Source organism: Hemitrygon akajei, chromosome 3 (assembly GCF_048418815.1).
Source record: "Hemitrygon akajei chromosome 3, sHemAka1.3, whole genome shotgun sequence".
Lineage (NCBI taxonomy): Eukaryota > Metazoa > Chordata > Chondrichthyes > Myliobatiformes > Dasyatidae > Hemitrygon > Hemitrygon akajei.
Genome location: NC_133126.1, coordinates 152172775 through 152188776, shown reverse-complemented (window position 1 = coordinate 152188776; position 16002 = coordinate 152172775). Strand labels below are relative to the sequence as shown.

At 37.3% G+C, this 16002-nt stretch overlaps 1 protein-coding gene across 3 annotated transcripts in view; it reads right to left on the bottom strand.

Moving 5' to 3' along the window:
* Positions 1–3474: 3474 nt before the first annotated feature.
* The window catches only part of slc33a1 (solute carrier family 33 member 1), a 50312-nt gene continuing 37784 nt past the window's right edge, over positions 3475–16002 (bottom strand). For all 3 annotated transcript variants that reach the window (XM_073041065.1, XM_073041063.1, XM_073041064.1), the window contains exons 5-7: positions 14878–14995; positions 11846–12061; positions 3475–5901 (exon numbers count right to left, since the gene is read on the bottom strand). In XM_073041065.1, the coding sequence (XP_072897166.1) occupies positions 5734–5901; positions 11846–12061; positions 14878–14995 (502 nt within the window). In that variant the 3' untranslated portion in view covers positions 3475–5733. The remainder of the gene's footprint in view (positions 5902–11845; positions 12062–14877; positions 14996–16002) is intronic.

The following is a 16002-nucleotide window of genomic DNA, read 5'->3' as shown; positions in this document are numbered from 1 at the left end:
GGTGAAAGATGTAAAAAAAATAATAGTAGCAACAATCTCAATATGATTAAACCATTATATCAAAATAATGGAAAATTCAAAAGTGGCAGAGAATCATAAAATACAATCTTTTAAATGGACATGAATGAGCAAATAAGACAGATATATAGTAAATCAAGAGAACATCAATCACAATACAAAAAAAATTATTCAATAAGGCATTATGAAGTGCACTGAGTTTTCTTTGAGAAAGGACAAGGGAAAGCACAGGAAGAACAATCTCCTCAAAATCATTTAGAGCAGCAAAGGATAAAAGACTAACTAAGGAAATTCATTTTTTGAAAAAAACTGTCATTTTAAAAGGATTTCCATTTCTTAATCTTATGAACAATAAAAGTGCAGATTAAATACATAGACATTTTATATTCTTTGAGGTGGAGGTGATGAAAAAGTCAAGGCCAAGAATTACTGTTGTTTCTGAGTGGCCCTTTTAAGACACCTTTATGTTGCCCTGTTGTAGATGTTCCCTTAAAAATAGTATCTTATGTAACAACGAGGAAGGAGAGAATCTTGTGGGGGGGGGGGTGGGGTGGGGAGGGTAGTGATGCTACCATGTATGAACTGCCCCTGTCATTCTTCTGGTTAATGGAAACTATGGGTAGTTGAGGTACTGTTGGACAGTTGCTGCAGATGCAATGGATATTTATGGATACTTGCCATGACACAACATATTCATTGGGAAGCTGTTTTGTTTTAATTAGTAAATTTTAAATTGTTTTATTTTAACGAGGAGATTTAAAATTAACTGGATAAGTTATAATATACTATTGTTTTTTTTGGAAGTTCACAATCAGCACAACAAATATATGCAGTCATCATTCAAAAATAGAGTATTAGTAATGATCACTGCAGTATAAGCAGTTATTCACTAATTGATCAAATACTGCTCATCGCTGGTTCAAAAAAAGTTAGTACAGAAGCAACCACCAGCAAATATTGAAGCATGATTAAGAATCAGCTAGTAAATTTTAAAAAAACAGGATATTCTTGGCAAGTTCATATATTAAAATAGCAGGCACATCACCAAACAAGTTCAAATAAATAAATATGATAGTGTACAACTCCATAGTATTAAATTGATGCTGGCAGGCATTAAATGGAAAAGACAAGATCTTAGTGCAAATTGGTATGACCCCAGCACTCAACACCCAAATGATAAAGGTCCTCTACCAATCTGCACAATACTGTCCTTCAGCAAACAGATAAATGTCAACTACTCCTCAAATTCTTGGGAGTTATCATTTGATGAAGGCAGACATTGATCATATTTATGAATCTCCTCAATAAGCTAACATAGCCTTTTGTCCGTGATTAAAGAGTGTTGAAGATATAAAAACCTTAAACATGGCACAAAACTAATGATCTGCTAAGACAGCCACGCGTCCTGCCGTCCTTCCTCTCCTTTGACATCTGAACTACCTATAACAGATCACTCAAAGTATTTAAAAGATACCACCACTACTGCTTCTACAAAATCCTGGAAGGTTTACTATATATACTATAAGCTGTTGTGTGCTGGGGCAGCAGGCTGAGGGTAGCAGACACCAACAGAATCAACAAACTCATTATTAAGGCCAGTGATGTTGTGGGGGTGGAACTGGACTCTCTGACGGTGGTGTCTGAAAAGAGGATGCTGTCCAAGTTGCATGCCATCTTGGATAATGTCTCCCATCCACTCCATAATGTACTGGTTAGGCACAGGAGTACATTTAGCCAGAGTCTCATTCCACCGAGGTGCAACACTGAGCGTCATAGGAAGTCATTCCTGTGGCCATCAAACTTTACAACTCCTCCCTCGGAGTGTCAGACACCCTGAGCTGATAGGCTGGTCTGGACTTATTTCCACTTGGCGTGATTAATTTATTATTATTTAATTATTTATAGTTTTATATTGCTATATTTCTTCACGATTCTTAGTTGGTGCAGCTGTAACAAAACCCAATTTCCCCTCGGGTTCAATAAAGTATATCTGTCTGTCTATATTAACGACATCTTCTCCCTGGTCAGTAGTCTCAGGATCAAAGCCTTAATACACTCAGTCTGCCCCTCTTGACAGCCCAGGTCATTTGCATATACAATAATACAGACATTGTTCAAGGTTTTCCTCCAAACCTCTTGACAAAATGCAAATCCAAACTGACTCTTTGGAATTCTTGGCCCACGATTGCTTGAAATGGTAATGGAACAATTGAGGTGGTATTAGAGCCTCAAGTTCATGCACTGAAAGCACACAGAAGTCCTGCGTAAGTGGCGGAGGAGCTTAGCACCTCACAAACTGCCCACCCGTCAGGCACTTCCAGTCCCATCGGTGGAAGAGTCAGGATCCAAAGTTGACTCATTATTCACTTCAAAACCTGAGTGGAAGCAAAGTCATACTCAATTCAACATGACACCGGAGAAGATGCCAGTGAAGGTACAACTTAATACAGCACAGAATATTCATTTACTAAATTTAATCTGGCTGCTACATTTTCAAGGATTCCTTGTAACATCTGCAAGAATGAAACCTGCACAAGCCCAGCTGTGCCAATGGTAAAATCAGGATAGTCATTTAAAAATGTCATGCCTTGCCTTCTGTTCATTAATTAGTGAACCTGAAATTTGAAAACACAAATTTTGTTGCCAATAACTGCACAGATCATCAGAAATATCGAAAAAATAAACATTTCATAATTAAATAAAGATTTCTTAACCAGCAAGATCAATTTCAAAAAAAAAACAACAAATGTTCAAATATTTTTCTGCTAATGGTTGAATTCACTATTTGGAACATAATTCTTTTCTTTTAATGTGGTAAAATGAAGCAGAAACAAGTATGTTTCATTCATGGTGCAAAAAAAAACATTTGTTTTTGATCACAAAAAGAAACCTCGGCTGATACTTCTTAAAGAGCCAAAGACAAAGTTACAAGAGAAGGTTAGTGATTTGAGACTGGGGAATATTTGAAATTATAAGTTTCTTGATGAAAATTTCAGACTAGTTTCCCTTCAGAACCAACTTGACTTGTGTTAAACATCCCTCACTCTGCCATCTATTTAATTTGATGGAAGGAAGATCTGACATCAGTGAGCGAACTTAAAAAACTGATATCCATTCTCTGGCAGATGTTAAATTTTAAAACCAACCCAGCCAGGTGGCTTATACTGCTGCCACTTGGCTCCAGAAATCAGCATTGATCCTAGCTTCAGACATTGCCTGCTTTATTTTCCTTTAATATCGTGGTCTTCCTCTAGGTGTGCTGGTTTTCTATCACAAACGTAAGTAGCAATAGTTAGTAAATTAATTGGCAACCATAAATTGCCTTAAGTGCAGTTTAAGTGGTAAGAGAATTGGGTGGGAGAGGGAGTTGAAATTGAGGTGAGTGAAAATGTAATTAGTATGGATGGGTTTTGGGCTTGGTTTCATGGTTATATAATTCTACAGCTCAATGACCAGTGGTAATGAATTAATTTATTTTTAAAACATAACTTACGTTTGAAATCAGGATGTGGAAAGCACATTGTTGTTGGTCACTGCTTTCACGCACAATAGTCTTTATATTTAAAGAACATCAAATGAGTTTAACCTGGGGAAAAAAACTTTGCAAGTTTCTAGCAGCTTGCCTATAAATGGTTGTGAAAGTTAGTACTTTGTTTACAATCAAAATCAATTATAAATTATTAGACTCCAGAAAAAAAAATATTATACTATTGAGATGACTAAATACAGTATGTCAATACATCACAGATAATTCAGTAAATGCTGAATAAACTCAAAGTTCTCAGTTTGCAGTTAGCTTACAGTTTTGAGTAAACAGATTGTCCAAATGAAGGATTTGGAAGAGACTGAAACCCAAGTCAATCCCACTTAGTGACAAATTCAGTCCTATAGCAACATTAGATCTATTTTGATTGATTGAAATTTCACCAACAAAATGGAGATTGGTAGGTAACAAAAGGAGAGGTTTTCTCCTTCCATAAAGAATTTTGAATGACTGAGAAAGAAATATACCACTTGGACCCATGTAGATATTAATTTCAAATCCATGTTAATTAAAAAAAATTCTCCTCAGATCAATAAATATTTCAGACTATAGGAAAGGTCTGAAGAGTTTAAATGACAAAATTTTGAAATTATGAACCAGATGTTACAATAGCTGGAACAAAATGCAAATCATAATGTGGAAATCAGCATCATTCAAAAGGTCTTAAATACAAGTTTCTGTCACTGAGTTTCTCTAAAGGCCAAATATTTCTACTGTTATGCTCGCATATAGTTTTCAAAAATAAGTGGGAAGTGAACAATGTTTCATTATATCAGAATGCCACAAAGCAGTTCATATCTAATAGATAATTATTTTTCAATTATATTACTTAATAAGGAAGCTATTTTGAAAATGGGAGTATTTCATAAACAGCCAATGCATTGAATGAATATTTCATCTTATCATGGAGCTCTTAATGTAGAGAGAAGGATTGGCTTGAACATCATAATTTCAAACTCTACTTCAAATAATCACAACCACCTATTTTTCATAATTATCTAAAAAGAGGATGGTGTCTTAGTTAACATCTTATCCAAAGATGATGTCCCCACTGTTGCAGGCACATATTAGTCTAAATTATATTGTTCAAATCCTGGACAGACTATTGAATAATGATCTTTGGATTTAATGATTGCCACTACATGATATCACAGTTGATTGAGCTAAAGGCATTTCACTGGTGCAATCTTGTCTTCATTTGATATATATATAAATAAGATGGCTTTATGGAAATTAAAGTAACCAGAAGGACTATAGACAGAAGTAATTTGAATGAAATCCATTTAATGTACAATATACAATGCTGTTATTTTGCCTGTTTTGATATGTCAGAAAAGGATGTTTCACTTTTTACAAATGCTCTATGACCTGCTGGGTGTCTATCAAATTTTCTTTTCCTTTTCTATGCTGCTCTGATGTCATCCAAGTTTATCCCAATTTATTATGTTTTCTAAAATTAGTTTAAATAGCTGTAGCATCTTGCTGAATTTACATTTCATCCCCACCCCCCTATATGCGATGAAACAAAATTAAAGGTGAAATGTATGATAGAAACACCAAAGCAAGGTGACTTCAGAATGATTCTTACAGGCAAGTCTCTACACTTAAGTCCACTATCAGGTTAAGTCATATTGTGTGGTAACGTTTCACTGATATAGTACTGCAATTTTGTGGGAAGGTAAACATCTAACACAATAGCATCCTTAATGTAAATAGACCCAAAATATTTATATGAATTTGCAATTCAAAATGTAGCCATTGTTGCAATTACTAGATTTACTAGACCAATTGTGTTCTTAAGTAATTGCTCTGTGAAGCATTTTCACTTTCAGTAGAGAGGCAGTAAGCTTGCCAATTTTTCTAACAGGCATGCAATTTGCTTTAGAGCCACTGTTCAAGTGTACCTTATATCACACCTGAAATAATGCAACTTGATTGCTATCTATGTAATGGATGTTGTTGCACAAGTAGGCAATTTTTAAACTTCAACAAAAAAAGCCTAATTAAAATTAGTGCTATACATAACCAGCACTACTTATAGCATACAGCAATCATTTAACATACTCAAATTAAATGTTATAAAACTGATAAAATACTTTCTTTTTTCAGTCTCTTGTACACTGGCCAAGAGATCCAATTTTCATAAAACTCCACAAACTTCCATTATGAACTCAATTATTCCTCTTGCACCGCCACATGGATGGATGCTCATTTTGTAGATTTCTGAATTTTTTCCCATACCGGAGCCACCATGCAAGTCCAAAGAAAATGCAGAATACAGATTCTACATAGTAGCCATCAGTTATTGTTGCACATGAACCACCAGATTTAACACAAAGCTGTATGGGGACAAAAAAAAAGGAGACAGTTTCAATTATAATGCAGAGGTTTATATTTGTTGTGATCAAGCATGAAAAGCACTCACACAGACAATACTATAGATCAGTTTTCCCAACCATTTTTAGCCCAACACCCACCTAAAGCACTTTCATAATTGCCAATGCCCCTCTTAGACAATACACTTTCCTGTGCCCTCAAAGTGTAAAAACATCTTGACCAAAAGCTTACATGAGAAAAATGATTCATGCTTTAAATTTTGTCTGTCTTTAAACGTAGCTTACATAGTACCTTCGCGCTGTACAGCAGCTTCCAGATCAATGTGATCCTGAGCTTAATGGTTATTTGCAAGAGTTGAAATATCTGATTTTAATTGTGACAGTAAGAGCATTAAGTCCCTACATGTAACAATGTCCAAGCAGTTTGGTTTTTTTTTTGAGTAAGTGGTTCACTACACTGAAGCCTCCTTCAACAAGGTAGGAGGATGGAAATGCAGTTTGGTTCTTCTCCAAAAACCAGGAAAGTTCAAAAACAATAGCCACATACCACAAAAGTTGACATTTTTGAAAAACATTCTTATGTTTTCACTACAGGCAATCCCTGGGTTACGTACAAGTTCTGTTCCCGAGTATGTCTTTAAGTCGGATTTGTACGTAAGTTGGAACAAGTACATCCGGTATTATTTAGCGTCAGTTAGTCAAACGTTTGTCTTAGTATATAGTATATATTTTACCTTTCTATGCATATAAAACACTTAAGAAACGTATGTATTCCAATAATTAAACCACTACGTTGCTTAGTAATAATTGTAGCTTTCATTGGGGCAGGGCTTTTCACATGCTCCATTATCCTCACTTTATCCTTTATCCTTTAAAATTGTTCCGATCGTTGACCGACTGTAGCCTAATGATTTTCCAATGACCGATGGCACTTCACCTCTTTCCAAACGCTTTATTATTTCCACCTTATTTCAATTGCGATCGCTTCCTGTCAATGGAACAGAAACACTGCGGAAAGCGGGTCTCATGCTCTGCCGGGTCCTAAGGACCACTGCTCTGAGACAGGCTAAATGGGCCAAGCGGGGGCTGTGCTGGATTTGGGTATCCTCCACAATATTCCGCGTGGGAACTTAAACTGGAGGTGGCAGTGTTTTTTTTACGAGGTCGAGTTGCGAGCTCGACATCAACTCGGCACAGATGGTATGGGAGTCACTGGATCGACATCAACCCGGCACGGGAGCGGTCTGTCACTGGATCGAACTTGAGCCCGGCGCTGATCTCACTGCACCACCAGCCGACCGGAACGGGGGGGGGGGGGGGCGGGGTCAGGGTGAATCTTACTAAGAAAAATTTAAGCCAAATACAAAGTTAAACACTCAACACAGTATCAATGGCAACGACTTAAAATGGCGGGCAGTGTTGCGATCCAGCTTAAAATGGCAGATGGCGTCGCGATCCGACTTAAAATGGCGGACGGCGTTCTCCTTCCCTGGTTCGTAAGTATGAGTTGTCCGTAAGTCGGATGTTCGTAACTCGGGGACTACCTGTATTCTGATTTTCGATAATTTCTTTTTGCAAGCTCTCTTCCTGTTCTTCCACCTTGCAAAGATATGGGATGATTGCCCAGTCCAGAATTTCCAGATTGTTCAAATCCTTGAATCAACTCTGAAAATTCTTCAGTGACTGCAGGTGTAAGCAGTACGCTTGCAAATTACCATCTGTGAAAGAGAGTGTCATACTTTCCATGCAGGGAAACTGAGAATGTTCTTCTCACAATGTTATTTCCAATTTCCTGGCAAAAGTGGACAGTGGACATTTTGCCTGGGTTAAATTGAAATTCTTGCCCTGCATTTTCATATTTAGAATGTTCATTTTATCATACAGATTGGCTGGGTACGCCACATCTCCACGTACAAGTTCCATCTTGAGCAAAAATACAAAAAAATTCAAAGAAACTTTTTAAGCAGCAGCCTTTTGATCACCAAAGCACTTCAGTCTGAAGAAGCAAGTGTACAAATACTTCATTGTTATCTTGGCATAACTGGTGAAATATTCTGCTATTTAATGGATGAACTTTAATCTTGTTGATAGCAGATATTCCAAGAGTCATACTTGAATATGCTTCACTCCTGATGAAGGGTTTCGGCCCGAAACGTTGTCACTACCTCCTCCCATAGATGCTGTCTGGCCTGCTGAGTTCTGCCAGCATTTTGTGTTCATACTTGAATAAAGTTTCTGGCTGATGTTTTGGCTGCAAGATGTTGACAAATTACACAATGGATTGCAAACAGACTTGGAATTTCTTTTTCATAAACGTAGCAACCTGTCACATTATGTGCTCCATTTGTTGCACAAGAAATACCCAAATGCAGCAGGACCTGGACAATATCCAGGCTTGGGCTGACAAGTGGCAAGTAACACTAGAGCCACGCAAGTGCCAGGCAATGGCCATCTCCAACAAGAGAGGCTCTAACCATCGTCCCTTGACATTCAGTGGATTCACCATCACGGAATCCCCTACTATCAATATCCTGGGGGGGTTACCACTGACAGAAAACTGAACTGGTCTCGCCATATAAACACAATGGCTACCAGAGCAGGTCAAAGGCTAGGAATCCTGTGGCGTGTAACTCACCTCCTGACTCCCCAAAGCCTGTCAACCATCTACATGGATCAGGTCAGGAGTGTAATAGAATACTCGCCCGGATGAGTGCAGCTTCATCAATTCATGAAACTTGACACCATCCAGTACAAGGCAGCCCACTTGACTGGCTCCATGTCCACAAGCAAACAATCCCTTCACCATTAACCAACAGTTGCAGCAGTGTGTACTATCTACAAGATGGATGCACTGCAACAACACACCAAAATTCTTAAGGCAGCACCTTCCAGACCCACAACCACTATCATCTAGAACAGTGGTTCCCAACCTTTTCTATGCCTCACACCCCTAGGAAATGTTTGATTAATGTTCGCACCCCCTACAAAAGTAATATCACATTTGAAGATGAAGTCTAATTTCTAATTTTTGAACCACAAATTGAACCATATACAATACTACGGGTGAACAAGTTGAACTTAAAAAAAATAAGCTTTTAACTTAGTGCATAAAATGCAAATATAAATTGAGCAATTAGATTTTAATTTATTCAGAAAAAATTGTAAACAGTAAAATCAATCCCAATTGTGAACATAAAATTCAATGACTTCTTTGCTGATGCTTCTCATTCACGATTTGATCAAAACGTGGAACTTTCTTACTGACTGCGATCTGCAGGTCTGCCTGTGGATTCAGGCGATTTCTAGATTTTGTCTTGATTGACAAAAGAGAACTGAATCCAGATTCACACAAGTATGTTGTTGCAAATGGAATGAGGACACGGAGTGCTTTTCCACCAACTTTTGGGAACATATCCAATGCTGCATACCAAAACTCCTCCAAAGTCTTGCTTTCAAATTGCATTTCAAGAGCTGGATTTGTCTGCAAATCAATAAGATCTTCATTCAGCTCTTCATCATCTGACATTTTCTCCAAATTGTAGGAATATGGATTCATGATCTATTCTTCTGAAATCTTCAGGTCTCCAAGCAGCAAAATGTCCATCAAACGATTCTGACAGCATTTCCAAATGAGCCATAATTTCTTCACTCACAGTAGGAGTTATGGATCCAGCATCATCAACCATCTCTTCTAGTGAAGGAAAATTTGACAGACTGCCTCTTTCCATCCTTCGACGCCAAAGATGTAACTTTTCTTTGAAGGCATTCAACTTTTCACAAGCCTTCAATATGTTTATCCCTTTTCCTTGAAGAGAAACACTCAGGTCATTCATACGAGTGAAAATATCAGCTAAGTAAGCCAGCATTTGGGTGAATTTCTGTGATTCCATTGCCCCAACCAGATCACATTCACGCTCCTCCAGAAAAACTTTGATTTCTTCCTGCAGCTCAAAGAAGCGGGTTAAAGATTGTCCTCGTGACAACCAACGGACTTCTGTGTGAAAAAGCAAAACCGAATGCTCACTTCACAGATCCTCACAAAATGATTTGAAGATGCGATAGTTCAAAGTATGCCCCCGATCCAGTTGATGATCTTCACACAAGTATCAAGGATTTTCTTCAAATTTGGAGGCAATGTTTTTAATGCCAAAGCATGCCAATGAAGAAAACAATGGGTAACTTTCAAGTCTGGAATCTCTTTTTCATCAATGCAGAAAAGCCAGATTTATTTCCAAACATTGTCAGTGCACACAGAACCAATGACTTTGATATCTAAATCATGTTTGGCAAAGAAGTCTTTCACCAGCTGCATCACATCCTTTGCAGTTGTGTTTGTTTTCAGATCTTTACAAAACAGGAAATTTTCCTTCACAGCACCATCATTGACATACCTCATTAATGTGATGAGAATGGAGTGTGCTTGGGACAAACGTTACTACCACTTCTCAAGGCACACTGGCAGCTGGCTGAGTGATGACTCGTGACTTGTCACTCAAGGACACAAGCCACTCTTTGTCTGAAATTCCATCTCACACCCCAGGTTGGGAACGCCTGATCTAGAAGGACTAGAACAGCAGATACCTGGGAACGCCACCACTTGGAAATCCCCCTCCGAGTCACTCACCATTCTGTTCCTTCAATGTCGCTGGGTCAAAATCATGGAAGTTGCTCCCTAACAGCACTGTGCATGTCCCTACACCTCAGGGACTGCAGTGGTTCAAGAAAGCAGCTCATCACCACCTTCTCAAGGGTAACTAGGGATGGGCAACAAATGCTGGCTTAGCTGGCGATGCCCACATCCCGTAAATGAACAGATTTAAAAAATCATGTTCTTAATGGGAATACTTTTATCCTCAATTTTTAACTTTTTGCAAAAATGAATCTCTTCATAAACTTTTCCATTTTTGATAAACCATACACATGCCATTAGCAATACCTTGTTGTCTCGCACAGTTGACTCATCCAATTGTATCCCAAATTGTTTTTTTTTTGTAGCTCTGTTCATAGTTGATACTCAATGTCTTGTTAATACGATGAGCTACTGAGTTATTACTCAAAGGAATTGATTTTAAAACACTGGTATCCATTTTGAGAACAGTGGTGAGAACTTCTGATAAAGCAGGCATTATTAATCTTTTACAAATTGTATGAGATTTTCCACACACTGCTATCATTTTGGAAATGTTATAAGAAGCAATGACACCACTATCAAGGTCATTTTTATATTACTTGAGAAATGACTCGAGTGTGCAACTCTTTTCAAATGCTTCTTTCATATTCTGGAACTGAATGATACCATAAGTAGCCTTTTTAAGTGCTCCTGCAATCTCGGTTTCATTAGACAGTATGTACAGTATTACAAATAAGACACAAGGCATCATTGATTTGACAGGAATGGAATAAAACTATATTCTTGGTACGCATCTCTCTGTAGTTTCTGTTTCTTAGCAGGATCAGAATTCAAAGCTTCACTGCCTTCAGACTTCGAGATCGTGCCATACATATTTAGCCATCATTAAGGGGGCTACTAAATTAAAATAAAAAATTACCACCAACTGGGAATGTCATTGGGTGTTGACGACATCAGCAAGTTGATGTGCATGGAACAATGGTAGTGGCACACGAAGGAACAGCGAGATGAAGGTGAAAACGATTACAACAGCGAAAATTATGAGATTGGAATCTGAATATTAGTCAGGATAGAGCTGGTATTCAGCAAGCTACGCTAATACTATTCCAGTTAGTGTGACTCACCAATCACGTAAGCTCTCATAATTATCGAGGTATAGTTAGGGTGCCGTTTACCGTCCACCCCCAAGAATCTTGAATGCTCCTCCCCCGACGACTTCTATTTCTTTATTGCCCCCTTAGGAGCGGGCAGTAACACCCCCATTCTGAATAACTGCTGTAGATCATTCATTTTTACCATTAGTAAATAAAGACTCACCTCCAAATCTACTGCTGATCTACAACTTTGTTCGGGCACACCTACACATTTCTTGACAGTGAGTGGATCCACCAACCAAAGGGCTGCAGTAGCTGGCCAGTTTCCAGCAAGATTAGAGATGGTATTCAATAAAGTCATGTATGTTCCTCCAATTGAAGGATCACTAATCTTAGCATTAAAAGCCATAATAGCAACATACATGCTATAGACAGCCACCTGAAAAGTGGAGAAAAATGAAAAGTCAATACAGTTGACAAATTATCAAGGTAATGCAATTCCAAGAAAATTGTTCTTTTTTTGAAAGACCATCTATAATAAACTCAAACAACAAGATAATGTATAATTAATGTATATTTTGGAAATATTCAGCTTGTTCAAATATATTTGGATTTGCATGTCAAAATTACTACTTTTATAATTAAAAAAATAATTTAAGATACAAAAACTGTCGACATGCACAAACAAAAGCAACATTTGTAGAGACATACATAGCATCAGGTGCCTGAATAAAATGTGAAGAGGTCAAGTAAAGATAGCCAAATTCTAATGCAGATGCGAAGCAATACAAGGCCAAAAAAGACCCAATTATCAGGAAACTATCATTCAGAGAGAAGGGTTAAAGATCAACACCTGGAAAGGATTTTTTATGCATAATAGTGGATATAAAGATATTGGAAGTAATTTAAAAGATAAAACAAAAAGTACAAGTTGGGTTTTCAATTAATAGAGATTTTCTAGATCATAATTTGAAAAACAATTTGTCAAGCTACCAAGTGTAGTCTGTCAGATATCTTAATCTAGATTAAAATGCCTGAACTATCTAATTTACACACAACATAAAAAATATCTGGAAAAATGTTTCTTAATGAGTAAAATTGATTTAAGAATCTCTATGTCACAATAAATACCAAAGAGACAACGTGTTTCTAATGATTTAAGGATTACCTTTATTTTCACATGTATATCATATAGAATGAAATGTATTTTTTGCATCAAGACCAAACACAGTCCAAGTTTCGCCATGCTTCCAGTACCAATACAGTATGCCCACAACTTACTAACTCTAACCTTTGGAAAGTGGGAGGAAACTGAGCACCTATATGGTCACAGGGAAAATGTACAAACTCCTTACAGACAGCAGTGGGAATTGACCCGTGAGATCGTTGATGCTGTAACGTGTTAAGCTAACTGCTATGCTACTGTATCGCTCTCCTAGGTTGAATAGGGCAAGGTGATCTTGCTCTCTAACCTTCTTTTATATCCATTTGTTCATTACTTCATTAGCAGTTTGAAGAGATTTGGTATGTCAACAAATACACTCAAAAATTTCTAAAGATGTACCGTGGAGAGCATTCTGATAGGCTGCATCACTGTCTGGTATGAACACTACCTCACTTTTTAAATATATTATTTCTGTTTTTTGCACAATTTTAATCTATTCAATGTATATTGTAATTGAGTTACTTATTATTTTTCCCTTCTATATTATGTATTGCATTGAACTAAGTGCAATGTGCACTGCTAAGTGCAGTGTTGCCAGGATAATCAAGGACATGACCCACCCAGCCAACACACTTTTTGTCCCTCTTCCCTCAGGGAGAAGGTCCAGGAGCTTGAAGATTCGTACAGCCAGATTTGGGAACAGCTTCTTTCCAACTGTGATAAGACAGCTGAATGGATCCTGACCCGGATCTGGGCCGTATCTTCCAAATATCTGGACCTGACTTGCACTACCTTACTTTCCCTTTGCATTTTCTAATTATGATTTATAATTTAAATTTTTATTATATTTACTTTGATTTGTACTCCAGGGAGCATGAAGCGCAGAAACAAATATCGCTGTGATGATTGTACGCTCTAGTGTCAATTGTTTGGTGACAATAAAGTAAAGTAAAAGTTGACAAATTTCACGACACATGCCACTAATAATAAACCTGATTCTGAGTTCTTTTTCTCCATGCTCGAATCTTTTAACCCAAACGCATGTGTGAATCAACTAACTACAAGTTAATATTTAATGTCGGTATTTCAAGTCAAGTCATTTTTTATTGTCATTTTGACCATAACTGTTGGTACAGTACACAGTAAAAACAAGACAGCATTTTTCAGGACCATGGAGCTACATGAAACAGTACAAAAACTGCACTGAACTACGTAAAAACAACACAACACAGGAAAAAAAAACTACACTGGACTACAGACCTACCCAGGACTGCATAAAGTGCACAAAACAGTGGAGACATTACAATAAATAATAAACAAGACAATAGGCACAGTAGAGGGATGACAGATGAACATCTGCCAATTTTCCAAACAATCTTTTCTGCAAGTTCAAGGTGATTTCTTCTCTGATTCAGAATAGATCTGGCCTTGTCTTTCATTAGTCTTAAATTAGCTTTAATGTATAATCACTGTGCTGTTATAAATGTCTGGCTATGTGACACCTTCACCTACACTAAAAGATATGGAAGACTACATATGATCAGTTGTTTATTGAACCAATTCGTCTTCAATATATTTTGAATCAGACCTCAATGAAGAGGATGCAAGGACTAATTATAATGCAGTGATGTCACAGAAAAAAAACATATTAGCCACCTTAGAACTCCAGAACTGGAATGGAAGTTATTTTTAGTTCAGAGGAACAAGTTGAGAAAGAAATTACCTGAAAGAAATGAGAACTAGCCTGTCCAGTGCACATACAGTTCTGCAGATAAATCTGAATACTATGAGACTAACAGGAAACCACTGCATTCCTTATTTCCAGTTCAGAAATCAGCTCAGTATTTTTTGAAGAAAAAACTCTTTTTATTAGTAACCCACCTTCAAAATTAATGAGAAAGTAAAATGTTGACTCAAGGTCAAATTCAGAAGTCAGTTTGTTGAACATTATAACTGCCAGTTCAGAAACATGATTTAGTTTAGTTCCTTTAAGGATTCAGTACATATAATGAGCCATTTTCAAAAATACATCTTAGTATTTTACAAAATATTATTTTAATGCAATATACTAATCCAATGCACTCTCTCACCTGATGCAAGGCATAACTTAACAGCAGGATTCCATAATAATACACAGGGAACTCTGTATCCACTTTTACCAACGGAGTCCAAAATACTAACAGAGCAAATACTATACCCATTGCTAACCTGTAATGGAGAGAGACAGGGCATGTTGTAATTAAGTTTCTAAACTACTAAGTGTAACTGTAATTGTTGAATCTATATTAATACTTTATTATATTATTGCCATATTTCACATAATAGACTAATTACACTTGTCATTAGACTCCATTGCACTCCATTGCAAAATTAAGTAATGCAGATGAATAATTGTAATGTACATAGGGCCACCGTGTCCATGATAACCTCAAGTGTTCATTAGTATTTCGAGTATTAATCCCAATTACCAGCACTTGGTCCATAAACAGCTATGCCTTGGCAATTCAAGTACTCTTCTGGATATTTCTTAAATGTGAGAGTCTCTACCTCCACAAGTCCCTAAGATAGTACAAGTCAGATTTCAAACACCCTCCTGGTGATACAGTTCATCAGATTCCCTCTACCTCAGGGGTTCCATGGACCCCCAGCTTAATGGTATTGAGCTATGGGATAAAAAACAGTTGGGAATCTTACTTCCTCAAAGATTTAGACATAACTGCCATAGAGATAAATTTCCTACTGTCAATTCTATCTACGCCCCTGGTAGTTCTGCATTACTTGGTCTCCAATTGACACTTCCATACCAGTTGGGACATCATGTTACAACTGTAAAAGTCATTGGTGACATCACATGGAGTAATATATAAAATTCTGGTTGTCCAGCTATAGGCAGGATAACATTAGGCTAGGAAGGCTGCAAAAAAGATTCACACACATAGACACACACATACACAATCATAACAAGAGTAAATAAAGGGCATGATCACACTTTTTCCCAGGATAGAGGAGGGCATTGATTTAAGGCAAGAAGGGAAACTTCTTCGACACAGGGGGAGGTGGGAATATGCAACAAGCTGCCATTGGAAGCTGTGGATTCGGGTACATTACAATGTTTAAAAGACATTTGAACAGGTATATGCTAGTAAATCCAAGAGAGATATGGCCCAAATGTAGGTAAATGTGGATGGCTAAGACAGATACCTTGGTTGCTGTGA